This window comes from Monodelphis domestica, chromosome 6, assembly GCF_027887165.1.
Source record: "Monodelphis domestica isolate mMonDom1 chromosome 6, mMonDom1.pri, whole genome shotgun sequence".
Lineage (NCBI taxonomy): Eukaryota > Metazoa > Chordata > Mammalia > Didelphimorphia > Didelphidae > Monodelphis > Monodelphis domestica.
The window spans coordinates 25,986,748-26,006,296 of NC_077232.1; the positions used below are offsets into that span (position 1 = coordinate 25,986,748).

The 19,549-nt window shown below is 34.8% G+C and overlaps 2 protein-coding genes across 2 annotated transcripts; both read right to left on the reverse strand.

The window, feature by feature from the left end:
- Positions 1-1,764: 1,764 nt before the first annotated feature.
- Positions 1,765-2,709, reverse strand: monDomV1R1278 (vomeronasal 1 receptor monDomV1R1278). The gene is given in 1 exon segment (NM_001167522.1): positions 1,765-2,709. A coding segment is annotated over 1 exon segment (945 nt).
- Positions 2,710-14,583: 11,874 nt separating this feature from the next.
- Positions 14,584-15,528, reverse strand: monDomV1R1277 (vomeronasal 1 receptor monDomV1R1277). Its single transcript, NM_001167521.1, is given in 1 exon segment — positions 14,584-15,528. A coding segment is annotated over 1 exon segment (945 nt).
- Positions 15,529-19,549: the final 4,021 nt, after the last annotated feature.

A 19,549-nucleotide genomic window follows, 5' to 3' on the forward strand; every position in this document is an offset into this window, starting at 1 on the left:
TATATACTAGGATGCCTGACCCTTAGTTCAGACTTGGGTACTGCCTGACACCCCCCACTATTATCTTATGCAACATCATCTCAGGCTTATTCATTTCACCCCTATCTATCAAGTGATTAAATAATTTTCAAATGATTTCATTTACCAAAGAGAAGTATTTCTTGACTTCTTCAACAAATCCATATCTCTCTATTTTTTTCACTGACCTAGACTATTTTCCTACTGTATTAGAAGTTGCCTAATTCTTTGGGGAATGAAAGAAGGCTTTTCTCAGTGTTCAGGGTCCTCTAGTCATGACCAGGAGTCCACATTTGTTATGGTACTCCCTCCTCAGACACTAAACCTAGCTTTCTTTATGGGTTGGATATTTTGCTTATCATTTGTGTGCCTATGGTTAGAAAAAACAGCAGCCCTTGACCATTTGTGGATTGGGGAATGATTTGATCTTTTTGTAAATTTGACTTAGTCCTTTTATATTTGGGAAAATAAACCTCCTTCATAGAGTTTGATTATTAAAATGTTCTCATATTTTGAAACTTTACTTCTAATTTTGGTTTCATTATTTTTTTATAAAACCTTTTTAATTTGAAATAATGAAATTCAATCATTTTGCATTGTGAAATTTTCTCTACCTCTTGCTTGTTCTTAAATTCCTTCCTTTCCCACACATCAGACAGGTATACTATTCTATGTTCACCTGATTTATTTGTGATTTAACTCTTTATATTTGAGTAATTGAACCATTTTGAAATTATCTTTTTATATGGTGTGAGATGTTGATCTAAGCCTAATCTCTCCCATACTATTTTCCAATTTTCCCAGCATTTTGTCATAAAATGGGTTCTTGTCCCAAAAGCTGGGATGTTTGTGTTTATAGAACACTAACTTGCTGAGATCATTAATCCCTAGTGTATTCCATTGATCCTCCTTTCTGTTTCTTAGCCAGTATAATATTGTTTTGATGACCACTGTTTTATACTAGAGTTTACAATTTTGTACTGCTAAGCCCCCACCATTTACATTTGTTCTTATCATTTCCTGTGATATTTTTGATCTCTTGATCTTCCAGATGATTTTAATTTTTTCCAATTCTTTGAAAACATTTTTGTTATTTGATAAGTATGGTAATCAATAAGTAGATTAATTTGGGTAGAATTGTCATTTTTATTATGTTATCTCATCCTAACCATGAGCTATTTTTCAATTTATTTAGCTGTAGTTTTAATAGTATAAAAAGTGTTTTGCATTTGTGTTCATATAATTCCTGTGTTTGTCTTGGAAGATAAATTAATGCATTATAATATTAAACAAAGTGAATTAAGGTTTTCAAAACAATGGCTTAATTAATACCAGGTTTATTTATTTGTGTGAGGGTTAAATGATTAAAATGTTATTTTGAAATCTAAACTGAAATCATACTATCTCTCCCTCAAACTGCAAAGTATATTTTTCCTTTCTTTCTTACTCATTTTTGGTACAGTTAATGTTAGACAATTTCTGAATCCAATGAAGTTATTTTCTCTGGGAAAGTAGTCCTATATGTTGTTGTCCTGCTGAGAACATATCAAAATGTATCAATTCTAGTGTCTTTTTCTCATTCAGTTGAGAATCCCTCCCTAAGGTCAGATACCCTGGAAGGTAACAACCTAAAAACATTAAATTTATTCTTTTCTCCAATTTCTTTTTCAGAATAAAATATTTGGACTCAGTCAGATACAATTTTTTTTCCTACAAAATTATTTGACTGTACATTTTTATACATATTCATTCTGGGTTCTTCGATGAGTGTTTATAAGACTTTTTCATTCTATTGAAAGCATTACAATAACTGGCATTCTTTGAGTCACTACTCATCAAAACAAAAGGACTGATTGTTGGATAAATTAAACTGAAAAATGTGGATATATTTACCACCCATTGCTTTGTATCTTTAGAATTATCCATCACAATAACAAAGATGGAACTGAGTGAAGAAAAACATACAAAGATGCTCATGAGACACAAGATTAATTTGGTGGCTCTGATCTCTGCTGAGGCACTAGGATTGAAACTGGTGTGATGAATGTGTTGAACTTGCCAGTGGTGTCTGTACAAAATAAGAACCATGTAGCCACTCGTAATGGACATGAGTCCCACAAACACTGCATCAAAAAAGGTCTTCCAGATTACAATTTTTATGATTGTCAGAGCATAAATGTCAACAGAGCAATACCCTAGGTTCCATATCAGCTGACTGTTGTTGCTACTCCTAGGAGCACTTACATACAGAGGCACCACTAAATCTATCAACAGATTGAGTACCCATATGAAAACACAGGCTGGAACAATGCTCTTTAGCACTCTGGCTTTGAGTTTTGCCCATTTTGGACCACAAGAAGTGATGGTGATGGCCTGGAAGACACTCAGGAGGCAAGTAGTGCAAAGAGAAGTGCCCCGTGATACTCTTTGAACATAAATTATGATTTTACATTCAATGTCACTCATGAATTTTTTCTGATTGCAAGTCTGCATTGTCCATGGAATTCCCCTGAAAAGCATCATCAGAATGTTAGAAAAGACCAAATTAATGCAAATTTTATCAATGAGTTTTATCCTCTGATTAATGATTAACTTCAAGCTGTATAGATAAAGGAGAAAAGAATTTCCAAAGAGTCCAATTATAGTCTGAAGTTTGTGAAAAATGCACATGATACCATCATGAAATTGCATTCCTTATGGTTTTGTCCAGAAAAAAAAATGGTAGTCAGACACGCAAAGACCTGCAAAGGAAGAAAGACCATTATGTTAGAAAACTCGAATTGAAATGAAATTCCACACACTCTTAGGCAGGCAAATTAGCTTTAGTAAACCATGTTTGTAATTTAGAGATATAAGGTTGAAAAGTGCTTTTCTTGTGGACATCTAGAAGGCTCAGTGGAATGAGAGCTAATTTAAGAGATGAGAGATCCTAGCTTTAAATCTGATTTCAGATTTTCTTGGCACATGACCTGGGGCAAAGGTACTTAACTGCCATTTCCAACCTTTATCACTCTTCTGCCTTGGAACCAACACACAGAATTTTAAAAACTCTTTGAGTCATATCAATTTTTTTTAGTTTAATGAAGCAAGTTTTATTATCCTTATGGACTGTAAAACAGTCCTACTTGGTATTGGGACACTAATACACTGCTGGTGGAGCTGTGAATTGATCCAACCATTCTGGAATGCAATTTAGAATTATGCCCAAAGGGCTTTAAAAGACTGCATACCCCTTTATCCAGCAAAACCACTACTAAGTTCCTACCCCAAAGAGATAATTATAAAATATACACATAAAAAATATACTCATGTTCTTTTTGGTGGCAAATGAAGGGTTTCCCTTTGATTGGGGAATGGCTGAATAAATTGTGGTGTATGATGGTGATGGAATGCTATTGTACAATAAAGAATGAAAAGCTGTGTGTTTTCTATATGAGCTGGAAAGACCTCCATGAACTTATACAGAGGGAAATGAGCAGAACCAAGGGGACATTGTTCATAGAAACTGAAATATTATGGCATGATCCTATGTAATCTTACTAATAACAATGCAATGATCCAGGACAATCCTGAGCATCTTATGAAAAAGAATGCTAAAAACATCCAGAGAAAAAAACCGTGGGAGGAGAAATGCAGAAGGTAAATATTTGATTCATCATTTGTCCATATGAGTATATGATGTGGTGTTTCAGGTTTTTAAAAATATTACTCTATTAACAATGAATATTATGAAAATAGAAATTGAGTCCTAATATATGTATAAATTAATGGAATTATTTGTTGGCTTTGGGATGGGGAGGGAAAAGGGGAGTGAAAGAACAGGAATTATGTAACCATGTGAAAATACTTAAATAATTAATAAAAAAAAACACTTGTACTTGTAAGTGGGGAGTACTTTTTAATTTTTTTTGTTCCTTCTCTATATGTTTTTAAATTCAGATTGATTTATTTATGCCTTATTTGAAGTACATAAAGATTTTAGGGATTATCTAGAGTTTAAAGACTGATATTATTAGAGTTACATGAATTAAAATGCAGGAAGCACATTTTGAAAAGGAGTTTTTTGCCTTGAGGTGAGAAAACAACAGGAAGACTTTTAAAGAGATATAAGAAATTTCATTCTACATCATATTTAAGAAAAGCAATTTGATAAGAAAAATAAATGGTAAAAGATCCATTTTAAATGGGCGTTGGATAGACAGTTTTTCTGTAGGACCTAAGAAAAAGAGTCATTTTTTAATATGCCATATGTGGAAATAATTTTAATTTAGTTTTCTATTGAGGCACCAAAGTCATTAGACTAGGTTGATCTAAGTAGTGATGAGTTGTCCTTTACCAAATGTCTACATTTAATATTTGAATGATTACTAAGAATGAATGTTTAGGCAAGAATCTTTTATATTCATGGATTACGTGAAGCTCCATTCTAATTTAGGAAGGCTTTGGTTTGCACTTAGTTTTTTTATTCTGCAATCCGGAAAAAAAAGTTATTACCATAGAGGTGGCAGAATCAATATGATGTTGAAGTTACCTCTGATTTCTATCAAATTACACTCCCCAAAGCAATAACATAATGCCTGAAAGGGAATTCTGGAACAGCATACTCCACAGAAAGATAAGGTGAAATAATTGTTCAGCCCCAAACAATTTAGCAGGTCTGCATAAGGGATCTATTGTACTAGGATAGCCCATCAGGTCAGGCCTCATATAGGCAAGAGGCCATGGCCATAACTGAAACAGAAGCAATGGCTTCTAGAATTCCTCGTCACACATGGTCATGGGGATTGGACAACTACTAAGAAGGAGATTACATTGATCCCTTTTCTGACTATGAGTGCAATATTCGTGACAAATTGCCAATATGCAAAACACAGTCTCAGCTCTGGGATAGAGTCAGAGAGGGAGTAAGCACAATAGCATGGACCACAATGTGCAGGCAGCCCCAAGGAGTTGGGAACACTGGCCACAGTTCCAAGGGACAAAATATCGCTTGATGTTTTTCTCAGAAGTACATGGTAGGCTCAAACCCAGAAGAAGACAAAATCAATACTGCTGCAAAAAAGATATTGCTTTCAAGAAAAATATGAACTGCTTTCAAGCCCCAAAAGAATTAATGGAGGAGCTCAAAAAGTATTTTTCTAATCTAGTAAGAATGATTGAAGAAAAATATAAAAAAGATATTCTATACATGAAAATCATGAAAAAGAACCAATATTTTGATAAAGGGGACACAAAAAATTGAATAAATTAATATTTTTTTTAAAAAACAGAATTAGCTAAATGTAACGCACATACAAAAATTCAGGAAAGAGATAAAAATTTCTCGAAAAAAAGAATTGCTCCTTTGTTAAGAGATGTACAAAAATTCACTGAGGAAAACAATTCTTTACAAATTAGAATTGACCAAATGAAAACGCAGTTCCAAAAGCACATTCAAGAAAATGAATTCTTAATGCTTAGAATTTGTTTCAAGTAGATGCTAATGATTACATGAGTTATCAAGAAACAATCAAAAATGTCCAAAAAAATGGAAAAAATAGAAGGAAATGTGAAATATCATATTAAAAATTACATGGAATATAAATTCAGGAGAGTTAATTTAAGAATTATTGGACTTCTTGAAAACCATGATTTAAAAAAAGAGCTTAGAAATTCTCTTTTTTTGAAAAAAAATAATCAAGTAAAATTGCCCTAATATTCTAGACCCAAAAGAAAAATAGAAATTAAAAGTATCCACTGACCATCTCCTGGAAGAAATCCCCAAAAGTATAACTTCCAAGAATATTATAGCCAAATTCTAGAACTACCAGGTCAAGGAGAAAGTATAGGAAATAGCCAACATTGAAGAATTCAACTATTGTAGAGCAAAGACTCAGCAGCTACATTAAATGATAACAGGGCCTGGAATGTGATATTCCAGAGTACTAAAAGAGCTAAGATTTCCATCAAGACTCATTTACCATGAAAAACTAAGTCTAATCTTTTTTGGGGGTGGTGTAGGGGGAATGGGTATTCAATGAAATAGAGTACTTAAAAATATTTCTGATGACAAGACCAGACTAAACCTGAATGGTCTGGTGGAATGGAATGGAATGACTCTCCAAAATAAGAATCAAGAACATCATAAAAAGGCAAACAGGAAAGTGAAATGTAAAAGCATTCAGAAAGGCAAACTGTTTACTTCTCTAATTGGGGAGGTCTGGTAAAGCCAAAAGTCTTTGTCATTATTAGGCCAGTTAGAAGGAGAATACATAGGCAAAAGGTGAGCATGTGAGTTGACTCTGATAGGATGATATGAACATGATATTAAATTAAGACATGAGAAAGAGAAATACATTAGGAAGAGGGGGATGAGAAAAATAGAATGGGATCAATGATTGCGCATAAAAGAGTCAAGAAAGAAGGTTCACAGTGGAGATGTGGGTGAGGAGGAAGTAGGGAGGAGAGAATGTGAACCTTACTCTCATCAGGATTGGCTCCAAGAGAGAAGCACATACACAATCAGTTATGTAGAGGAAGTTTTCTTATCCTAAAGGAAAATAAAAAGGTAAGAAAATAAGAGAAGGCGGGTGGGGTTGACAATAGAAAACACATTTTGGGAGGTGGGATGCAGAAACTAAATAAACTTCATAGAATGGAAATTAATATATAATAATAAAATTTTTGCAAATAATTCAGTAGAGCAAATTGGACGTTACCGTTTGACCCAGAAATACCATTACTAGGGCTATACCCCTAAGAGATTTTTTAAAAGGGGGGGATGTAGGACCTATAATGTAAAAAACTATTTGAATGGCTCTTTTAAAGAGGGGAAAATTTTTTGAAAAGCCAGAGGATACTCATCAACTAGTGCATGGTTGAGTAAATTATGGCATAGGAGTATAATTGAATATTATTGTAGTGTAAGAAATGAGAAGCAGAAGGAATGTAGAAAAAACACTGGAAAGACTTACAAAGATTGAATGAAGCCGAGTAAAATAAGAACCAGGAGAACATTGTACAATGACAGGAATATTTTACAATGAACAACTGTCATTAACAGGTCTTCTCAGGAATACAGTGATGTATTACTATTCTAAGGAACTTCTGATAAAGAAAAAAAAAAACCTTGACTTCCAGGGGAAAAAAAGAACTGAGTCTGTACAAACCAAAAAAATATTTTACATTTTTTTAAACTTTCTGAGTTTCCTTCTATAAAAGGTTTAATATGGAAATATTTTTACATGGCTGAACATGTAAAATCTATATGAGATTGCTTACCATCTCAAGGGGACTTGATATTTGAAGGGAGGGAGAGAGGGAGATAATTCAAGAATCAATATTCTTTGAAAAAACATTAGAAATTATTTTTATGTTTAATTGTGGAAAAAATTAAAAAGGAATAAATGAAATAGAATAACCACAAAAAGTTTGATAGCTCAATTAGTAAAGTCAACACTATATATCTTAAAAACCACATCAGGGTAGATAATGTTTAAAGGTCTCTATTATTCCTCGATTGATTATATATTTAGCTGTGCTGGAAAGATCAGCCAGAGGACATTGAAGCCAAGGATGAAGATAATTCTGCAATTCCATTGGGTAAGATAAATATCCTTTGTTGACTGTGAAAGCAAGTTTTCTGTTTGTTTGCTTTGTTTAGTTTCTCTCAAGTCATTTGTAATGACAGAGAAAAAATTTCTTTATCTGTAGCCTAATGTTATTCCAAGGCTCTTATATATATGGACATTATATATATATGTGTGTATATATATATATTTATATATAATTATATATTTTTTTAACTTCAAAGACTCTGGTGTTGTTAATCTAGGTATGCCCATGAGGATGAAGAATCAATCAAGAGAGGCATTATTATCACAATTTCAGTTGCTTTTACTACTGAGAAGCCATTAAACCTCAGTGTAACTTTTTTGGATATTCCCAAGTATCATAATTATGAGAGTGTTCTCTCTGATTTCAAGAATTTTATCAAAAGAAGGGAATATAAACACTGACCCTCAAGAAGATATTAAGCAAATAACATTCACAGGGCTACAGATGTCCACCTCACTGATGCCACACTTAATCTCCTGACTGATAACCTAAGCAGAATTGGGCCAGTCCAGAAAGTAAGCTAGGATATCAATTGTTTCTCGATGTTAACTGAAAGCAGCCACAGAAGGAGAGATGTGCTGATGTCCCTGTAGTTTTCTAGTCATTCCAACTATTTCCTGGACATTATCGAAATGGCCCAGCTTTCAGAGTATGTTGGGAAAGTGCTAGAGAAATGTCTAGCCTTAATATAAGAGAAAATAAGGTTCTTTGGAAATTGTCTGTAAGTGCAGGAGTGAAAGAATTAAAGCAGGCCATGGTCAAGACCAATCTGGAAGGATTTTATTATGACTTTCTGGCTTGCTTGCTTTTATTTGGTTAATATGCAAATGCTTCCTGAAACATCTCTCCACATTTTAAGTTACCTGTCTCTTCCAAGCTCCAACTGTAGGCGTTTGAGGTAACTTCAGAGAGCTTTAGATTGGGGGTACAGAAGATAAATTGTTCGAAGCCCTCTTCCATGCTTCATAATATTGGCAGGACAAACGTCACATCATTTAATTTTAATGTCCCAAATCTGCATCCATAACATGTGTATAGCTTCGACATTTGTTGTGAGGATCAAATGATCATATATGTAAAGGAATTCAAAATCCTTGATTGACTGTCCACTACTGATTAATATATCTAGAGACACATGTGGAATGAGAGGGGATCAGTAAAACTCAGCAATCCCTATGAAGTCAGTGTGAACAATTCCCTTTTCATACCCAATTCACCATTGAACTGCTGGCTACTCCTGACTTTCATCCAATACTTAAACTTTGACTATTGCTTGCTGACATGGGCATTTAGTGGCTCAGAGTTCCTCTATTATTGACCTTAATAAGTGTCTGAGATTGTCCAGGTGTTTCTGTTATTTGGTCTGTGTCTCCCAAATAGTCGTTATTTTAACCAATACTTTTTCCTGAGCTTTTTTCCTACTTGGGGATTCAGGACTGGATTCATCCGGATTGATAATTAGACTAAAGATTATGACATTTCCTGGCATTCTCTGTTGCCTTGCCAAATGTAGCTCAATGTGATAAGATCTTAAGGGCCTATTCTCTGGCTTGGAATGTACATACCATGAGCTTGCCTAGCACATGTTTATATTGTTGCACTAGATTTATATATTCAAAACATTTAAAAATAACGCACTATAATGATAAATGAAGCCATAGCTTGAACAATGAAGAGTAAAAAAATTATAATTAATTTTGTATTTGATAAAAGCAGAGATTCAGGTTTGGGGGATAAGAAATAAGTATTTTGGTAGTTCAATGGGTATGGCACTAAATAGATAAATAAGTTTGGGTAGGATGGTCATTTTTATTATATTGGCTCGTCCTATCCATGAGCAGTTAATGTTATTCCATTTGCTCAAGTCTAGTTTTAGTTGTGTGGAGAGTGTTTTGTAGTTGTGTTCATATAGTTCCTGTGTTTGTCTTGGGAGGTACATTCCAAGGTATTTTATTTTACCTAAGGTGATTTTGAATGGGATTTCTCTTTCTAGTTCTTGCTGCTGAGCTGTGTTGGAGATATATAGAAAAGCTGATGATTTATGTGGGTTTATTTTGTATCCTGCAACTTTGCTAAAGTTGTTGATTATTTCAATTAGCTTTTTGGTTGAATCTCTAGGATTCTTTAAGTAGACCATCATGTCATCCGCAAAGAGTGATAACTTGGTCTCCTCCTTGCCTATTTTGATGCCTTCAATTTCTTTTTCTTCTCTAATTGCTACTGAAAGTGTTTCTAGTACAATGTCAAAAAGTAGAGGTGATAATGGGCATCCTTGTTTCACTCCTGATCTTATTGGGAATGCATCTAGTTTATCCCCATTGCAGATGATATTAGATGTTGGTTTTAGATATATACTGTTTATTATTTTTAGGAATGACCCTTCTTTTCCTATGCTTTCTAGTGTTTTTAATAGGAATGGGTGTTGTATTTTATCAAATGCTTTTTCTGCGTCCATTAAGATAATCATGTGGTTCTTGCTGGTTTCCTTGTTGATGTGGTCAATTATGTGGATGGTTTTCCTAATGTTGAACCAGCCCTGCATCCCTGGTATAAATCCTACTTGATCATGGTGAATGATCCTTCTGATCACTTAATGGAGTCTTTTTGCTAATATCCTATTTAAGATTTTTGCATCTATATTCATTAGGGAGATTGGCCTATAGTTTTCTTTCTCTGTTTTTGACCTGCCTGGTTTTGGAATCAGTACCATGTTTGTGTCGTAAAAGGAGTTTGGAAGAACTCACTTTTTGCTTATTATGTCAAATAGTTTGTATAGTATTGGGATTAACTTGCCCATTTATCAATTGGGGAATATCTTTAATTTTTGTACAATTGATTTAGCTCTTTAAAAATTTGAGTAATTGGACTTTTGTCAGAAGTTTTTGTTATGAAGTTTTTTCCCAATTTGTTGCTTCCCTTCTAATTTTGGTTGCACTGGTTTTGTTTGTACAAAAACTTTGTAATATAATATAATGAAAACTATTGTTTTATATTTTGTAATTTTTTCTAAGTCTTGCTTGGTCTTAAAATCTTTCCTTCCAAGGTTCCATGATTCATCATTCTCCTCCTTCTTCCTTTACCCCTCCTGGAACTGACAAGCAATTTTACTGGGTTATATGTAAATCATTGTTAAAATCCCATTTCCATGTTCCTTTATCATTAAAACCTTAATCATATCCATATCAAACTACAAGATCTATCATATGTTTTTCTTCTGCATTTCTGATCCCAACGTTCTTTCTCTGCATGTGGATTGTGTTATTTCTCATAAATCCCTCTAGATTATCCTGGATCATTGCATTGCTGCTGGTAGAAAAGTCAATTACATTCAATTATACTATAGTATATCCATCTCTGTGTAAATGTTCTCCTGAATCTGTTTCTTTCACTTTACCCAATCTTGAAAGTCTTTCCAGTTCACGTAGAAATCTTCCAGGAGATTATTCCTTTCTGCACAATAGTATTCCATCACCATCCGATGCCACAATTTATTCAGCCGTTCCCCAATCGATGGACACTCACCCATCTTCCAATTTTTTACAACCACAAAGAGCTTAGCTATTTTTGTACAAGTATTTTTCCTTATTATGTCTTTGGGTTACAAAACCAGTAGTGCTATGGCTGGATCACAGGGCAGACAGGCTTTTACTGCCCATTGGGCATAGTTCCAAATTAACATGCAGAACAGTTGTATTAATTCAGAATTCTACCTGCAATGTATTAATGTCTCAATTTTGCCATATCCGCTTGAACATTTATTACTTTCTTTTGCTGTAATATTGGCCAGTCTCCTAGGTGTGAGGTGGTAACTCAAAGCTGTTTTAATTTGTATTTCTCTTATCAGGAGGGATTTAGAACACTTTTACATGTGCTTATTGAGAGCTTTTATTTTTCAAGTCAAAATTGCCTATTCATAGCCCTTATGCAAGAGAATAATCCCCGTACACCATTATATCATTAATGTAATTTATCTATAAGAATGTTGCAAATCAAAATGGTCATAAATATTAATATAAGAAAGTTAAAGGGGGTAAATTACATAGGGTATCTTTTTACTGCTTGTAGTAGATAAGTCAGGAGCCTAATAACTTGTGGCTACTGAAGCTTCATTTAACTATTTTGAACCTCTGCAAGGATAACTCCTGGAGAGAGATGTATAAAACCTCCATTTAATAAGTATTGGAATGGTTTGTGGAAAGGTAAAGAAAGGTAAGGAAGGTTGAGGATTAGGATTGATTCCCTATTCCCAAAAGGGATCTAAATTTTTACCCACTCCCTTCTAGTTTGCCAGAACTTGGTTCTTGCTCTAGGAACTTAAGCCTGCTTAAAACTATCACTAAAAACCTGATTAGATTATATCTTTATAGTTACTTAACACTTCTTTGTAAAGTTCACCTTTTGTTAGTTACTGAACCTTTTTGTGATTAATTTAACCTTTATAGTTACTTAATATCTTTTTGTTTTATGATTTTAAAATAGACTTAACTTAAAGTTCTAGCTTCACTACAAGGTAAGAGTTGAATACCTTCATTGTTCAATAAGTTGATTACAAATTTATTTTCCCATAAAGTATGGTCTAAGTAGGGAGGAGTAATTTAGTTAACAATCCCCCTGATTTTGTTAGACTAAGTATCTTCAATGTTAAAATCAGGAAATAGCTATATCCAATATTCACATTCTCTCTTACTCTATTCTGTTGATTTCCCCTACAAACTTATTCCAGAAACACTAACCTGTTCTTCTCCTTCACCTGCCACTGGGATTTTTCAGTGTTCCAAGGAACAGAAATGCCAACCTCCACCTAGGAAAAAAAACCTCCAGGAGTCCTTGGCAGTTAGAAAACCAACTGACTCAGGCTACCCAGAATTCCAACCAGCAACCTTCCCAAGATTCTGTCTGGCCTTAAAGAAACCCTATTCACTATTCTTTACCCTTTTCTTAGCTGCTAAAATGCCAATTAATCCAAAGGGTCCTCATTAGCCCTGTGGCTTAATTAATCCTAATAATATGGAGATTAGATTTTAATATTATCAGTTGTCTTAAGATAATCATGATTATAATTTTAAGATAATTAGCATAAGCCATGATTTTAGCAGGCTTTTGTGAATATTTTGGCATAAGTATTAAGATTTGGTATTAAGGAAATAATTGCTTTTGCATAAGCAATAGTGATAGCCCCACCCTTCAACATTGCTATATCAGGCACCCTCACTTGTGATCCATTATATGTCAGGATGACTGACCCTTAGTTTAGACCTGGGTACTGCCTGATACCCTCAACTCTTCTCTTAGGCATCATCATCCCAAGCATATTCATTTCTCCCATTTTATCAAGTGATTAAATCATTTTCAAATGATTTCATCTACCCAAGAGAAGTATTTCCTGATTTGTTCATCGAATCCATATCACTCTATTTTTGTTACTGACCTGAACTATTTTCCTACTATTATAGAAGTTTCCTAATTCTTTGGTGAATGAAAGGAGGCTTTTCTCAGTGCTCAGGGTACTCTAATCATGACCAGGAATCCAGATTTGTTATGGTACTCCCCCCCTCTCAAACTAAACCTAACTTTCTTTGAGGTTGGATATTTTTGTAATCATTTCTGTGCCTGTGGTTAGAAAAGAAAGCAACCCTTGACCATTTGTGGATTGGGGAATGGTTTGATTTTTTTGTAAATTTGACTTGGTCCTTATATATTTGGGAAAAAAAAACCTCCGTCATAGAGCTTTGTTATTAAAATGTTCTCATATTTTCATTACATTAATTTTTTCACAAAACTTTTTTAATTTGAAACAAAGTCATTCATTTTACAATTTGCAATTATCTCCACCTCTTGCTTGGTCTTAAATTCCCTCCTTTCCCACCGGTCTGATAGGTATACTATTCTATGTTCACCTGATTTAATTATGATTTATCTCTTTATATTTGAGTAATTGAAACATTTTGAAATTTTCTTGGTATAGTGTGTGAGATGTTGATCTAAACCTAATCTCTAAAATATTGTTTTCCAGTTTTGCCAGCAGTTCTTGTCAAATAATGGGTTCCTTTCCAAAAAGCTGGGATCTTTGTGTTTATAGAATACTAACTTGCTAAGGTCATTTATCCCTAGTCTATTCCATTGATCTAACTTTCTGTGTATTAGCCAAAATAATAATTTTTGATGACCACTGATTTATACTAGAGTTGAAGTTCTTCTACTGCTAAGCCCCCACCATTCACATTAGTTTTTTTCATTTCCTGTGATCTTTTTGATCTCTTGATCATCCAGATGATTTTAATTTTTTCTAACTCTTTAAAAACATTTTTGTTATTTGATAGATATGACAATGAATAAGTAGATTAATTTGGGTAGAATTGTCATTTTTATTATGTTGTCTCATCCTAACCATGATCTATTTTTCAATTTATTTAGCTGTAGTTTTAATTGTATGAAAAGTGTTTTGCAGTTGTGTTCATATAATTCCTGTGTTTATCTTGGAAGATAAATTAATGCATTATAATATTTAACAAATTGATTTAAGGTTTTCAAAACAATGGCTTAATTAACCCCATGTTTATTTATTTGAATTTGTGTGAGAGTTAAATTTTTAAAATGTTATTTTGAAATCTAAACTGAAATCATACTGCAAAATCAAAACTGCAAAGTATTTTTTCCCTTTCTTTCTAACTCATTTTTTGTACAGTTAATGTTAGACAATTTCTGAATCTAATGAACTTATTTTCTCTTGGAAAGTAGTCCTATATGTATGTTGTCCTGCTGAGAACATATTAAAATGTATCACTTCTAGCGTCTTTTTCTTATTCAGTCGAGACTCCCTCCCTGAGATCAGATATGCTGAAATGTAACAATCTGAAAATATTAAGTTGATCCTTTTCTACATTTTTTTCAGAATAAGAAGTTTTGTTTAAGTCAGATACAGGTTATTTTTTTCTTCAAAATTCTTTGACTCTACAATTTTATACATATTCATTCTCTGTTCTTAGATGAATGTTTATAAGACTTTTTCATTCTATTGAAAGCATTACAATTAATGGCATTCTTTGAGTCACTACTCATTAAAACAAAAGGACTGATTGTTGGATAAATTAAACTAAAAAATGCGGATATATTTAGCACCCATTGCTTTGTATCTTTAGAATTATCCATCACAATAACAAAGATGGAACTGAGTGAATAAAAACATACAAAGATGCTCATGAGACACAAGATTAATTTGGTGGCTCTGATCTCTGCTGAGGCACTAGGATTGAGACTGGTGTGATGAATGTGTTGAACTTGCCAGTGGTGTCTGTACAAAATAAGAACCATGTAGCCACTCGTAATGGACATGAGTCCCACAAACACTGCATCAAAAAAGGTCTTCCAGATTACAATTTTTAGGGTTCTCATAGCATAAATGTCAACAGAGCAAAAGCCTAGGTTCCTTGTCAGCTGACTGTTGTTGATACTTCTAGGAGCACCTACATGCAGAGGCACCACTAAATCTATCAACAGATTGAATACCCATATGAAAGCACAGGCTGGTACAATGCTCTTTAGCACACTGGTTTTGAGCTTTGCCCAATGTGGACCACAAGAAGTGATGGTGATAGCTTGGAAGACACTCAGAAGGCAAGTAGTGCAAAGAGAAGTGCCCCGTGATACTCTTTGAACATAAATTATGATTTTACATTCAATGTCATTCATGAAATTTTTCTGATTGCAAGCCTCCATTGCCCATGGAATTCCCCTGAAAAGCATCATCAGAATGTTAGAAAAGACCAAATTAATGCAAATGTTATCAATGAGTTTTATCCTTTGATTAATGATTATCTTAAAGCTGTATAGATAAAGGAAAAAACAATTCCCAAAGAGTCCAATTATAGTCTGAAATTTGTACAAAATGCACATGATACCATCATGAAATTGCATTCCTTATGATTTTGTCCAGAAAACAAAATGGTAGTCAGACACCCAGAGACCTGCAAAGGAAGAAAGACAATTATGTTATTAAATTCAAATTCAAATGAAATTCCACACACTCCTAGGCAGTCAAATTACCTTTAGTAAGTCTTGTTTGAAATTTACAGATATACTTTTTAAAAATACTTTTCTTATAGACAACCAGAAGGCTCAGTGGAATGAGAGCTAATTTAAGAGATGAGAGATCCTAGCTTTAAATCTGATTTCAGATTTCCTTGGCACATAACCTTAGGACAAAGGCACTTAACCCCCATTTCCAACATTAATCACACTTCTGCCTTGGAACCAACACACAGTGTATTGATTCTAAAATGGAAGGTAAGAATTTTAAAAACTCTTTGAGTCATATCAATTTTTTTTTAGTTTAATGAAGCAAGTTTATTATCCTTATGGACTGTAAAACAGTTCTACTTGGTATTGGGACACTAATACACTGTTGGTGGAGCTGTGAATTGATCCAACCATTCTGGAATGCAATTTAGAATTATGCCCAAAGGGCTTTAAAAGACTGCATACCCCTTTATCCAGCAAAACGACTACTAAGTTTCTACCCCAAAGAGATAATAATAAAATATACATATACAAAAATATACTCATGTTCTTTTTGGTGGCAAATGAAGAGTTTCCCTTTGATTGGGGAATAGCTGAATAAATTGTGGTGCATGATGGTGATGGAATGCTATTGTGCAATGAAGAATGTTAAATTGCGTGTTTCTATATGAGCTGGAAAAATCTCCATGAAAAGATATAGAGGGAAATGTGCAGAACCAGGGGGACATTGTTCACAGAAACTGAAATATTATGTCATGATTCTATATGAACCTGTTTGCTACTAATAGCAATGCAATGATCCAGGCCAATCCTGAGCGACTTATGAAAAAGAATGCTAAAAACATCCAGAGAAAAAACTGTGGGAGGAGAAATGCAGAAGGTAAATATTTGATTCATCATTTGTCCATGTGAATATAAGAAGTGGGGTTTCAGGTTTTTAAAAAAATTACTCTATTAAAAATGAATAATATGAAAATAGGAATTGAGTCCTAATATATGTATAAATTAATGGAATTATTTTTTGGTTTTGGGATGGGGAGGGAAAAAGGCATGAAAGAACAGGAATTATGTAACCATGTGAAAATATTTAAATAATTAATAAACAAAAACACTTGTACTTGTAAGTGGGACTATGTTTAATTTTTTTTTGTTCCTTCTCTAAATGTTTTTGAATTCAGATTGATTTATTTATGCCTTATATGAAGTACATAAAGATTTTAGATATTATCTGGAGTTTAAAGATTGATATTGTTAGAATTACATAAATTAAAATGCAGGAAGCACATTTTGCAAAGGAGATTTTAGCCTTGAGGTGAGAAAGGTACAGGAAATCTATAAACAGGTATGAGAACACTCATTCTACATTACATTTAAGAAAAGCAATTTGATAAGAAAAAAATGAATGGTAAAAGATTCCATTTTAAATGGGTGTTGGATAGGCAGTTTTTCTGAAGGATCTAAGGAAAAGAGTCATTTTTTAATATGCCATATGTGGAAATAATTTTAATTTACTTTTCTATTGAGGCTCCAAAGTTATTAGACTAGGTTGCTCTAAGTAGTGATGAGTTGTCCTTTACCAAATGTCTACATTTAATATTTGAATGATTACTAAGAATGAATGTTTAGGCAAGAATCTTTTATATTCATGGATTACGTGAAGCTCCATTCTAATTTAGGAAGGCTTTGGTTTGCACTTAGTTTTTTTATTCTGCAATCCGGAAAAAAAAGTTATTACCATAGAGGTGGCAGAATCAATATGATGTTGAAGTTACCTCTGATTTCTATCAAATTACACTCCCCAAAGCAATAACATAATGCCTGAAAGGGAATTCTGGAACAGCATACTCCACAAAAAGATAAGGTGAACTAATTGTTCAGCCCCAAACAATTTAGCAGGTCTGCATAAGGGATCTATTGTACTAGGGTGGAGGTTGAGTATAGCCCATCAAGTCAGGCCTCATATAGGCAAGAGGCCATGGCCATAACTGAAACAGAAGCAATGGCTTCTAGAATTCCTCCTCACACATGGTCATGGGGATTGGACAACTACTAACAAGGAGATTACATTGATCCCTTTTCTGACTATGAGTGCAATATTCTTGACAAATTGCCAATATGCAAAACACGGTCTCAGCTCTGGGATAGAGTCAGAGAGGGAGTAAGCACAATAGCATGGACCACAATGTGCAGGCAGCCCCAAGGAGTTGGGAGCACTGGCCACAGTTCCAAGGGACAAAATATTGCTTGAGGAGACTTCCGGTCAAGATGGCGGCTTAGGGAAAGCTAAAGTTCAGATCTCCGGAAAACCCTTCCTGACCGATCTCAAACTATAAGCTCCTAAGCTGCCAAAATTCAAACCGATCAATAGCACAGACCCTGGGAATCTTCCTCCTGGACCTGGACCTGGATCAGAAGGTATGGCCCCCCTCAAAAGCCAGAACCCGAGATGACTTGGACCTAAGGGGTAGGAGCGCAGAATCCAAGGCTCCGGGAAGCCGTAGCCCTGCCCCGCTCAGAGAGCAGGGTCGTCTGAAACAACAACAACCCTCAGGGCCTTCTATCCGAGTCCCAGTGAAAGTCACTGCCCTCGGAGCTCCCCCAGCAGAGAGCAAGGTCGAAACAACAGCAACCCTCAGGGCGGGCAAGACAGACTCACGGGCTGGATCCTGCTATCCAAGTCTCAGGGAAAGTCACTGCCCTCGGAGCTCTGGGAAGCCGTAGCCCATCCCCCCGCAGGCCAACGAAACAGCCTCACGGCCAGCTATTCTGAAGGCAACTTCTGGAAAGCAACCCGACCCAGAGAGCCGGGGGAGAATGTGGCCCCCTGGTCCGACCCTTCCACTCCAGTTCCAGTGAGGCATACTCAATTTAACCCAGGGAAACATCATAGAACCAACAATCTGCCCAGGACTAAAGCCTCTGATCACAAGACAGAGATAAGAAAAGCTAATCCTCCACTTTCAGAGATGGCAAACGCCACAGAAGCACAGAAGCCCCAAAATACCAAGAAAAATAAGAAGAAAGGGGCGACTTTGGACACATTCTATGGAGCCAAAATACAAAATACAGAGGAGATAGAAGACGATGCACAAGAAAATGCCCCGAAACCTTCCAAAGGAAATGGAAACTCTCCCCAAACACATGAAGAATTTGAATCAGAAATGACCAAAAAGATGGAAGCCTTCTGGGAGGAAAAGTTGGAAATAATGCAAAAGAAATTAACGCATCTACAAAACCGGTGTGATGAAACTGAAAAGGAAAACCAGGCTTTAAAGGCCAAATCAGGCACCTGGAAGACAACGATCGTGTAAAAGAGCAAGAATTAATAAAGCGAAGCCAAAATGCCAAGAAATTAGAAGAGAACATAAAATATTTCACCGACAAGGTGACAGATCTGGAAAATGGAGGGAGAAGAGATAATTTAAGAATAATTGGACTCCCAGAAAAGCCAGAAATAAACACCAAACTCGACATGGTGATACAAGATATAATCAAAGAAAATTGCCCACAGATTCTAGAACAAGGGGGCAATACAGCCACTGACAGAGCTCATAGAACACCTTCTACACTAAACCCCCAAAAGACAACTCCCAGGAATGTAATTTCCAAATTCCAAAGCTATCAAACAAAAGAAAAAATCCTACAGGAAGCCAGAAAAAGACAATTTAGATATAAAGGAATGCCAATCAGGGTCACAAAAGACCTTGCAAGTTCTACTCTGAATGGCATGGAACATGATCTTCAGAAAGGCAAGAGAGCTGGGTCTCCAACCAAGAATCAGCTACCCAGCAAAACTGACTATATACTTCCAAGGGAAAGTATGGGCATTCAACAAAATAGAAGATTTCCAACTTTCGCAAAGAAAAGACCAGAGCTCTGTGGAAAGTTTGATACCGAAAATCAAAGAGCAAGGAATACC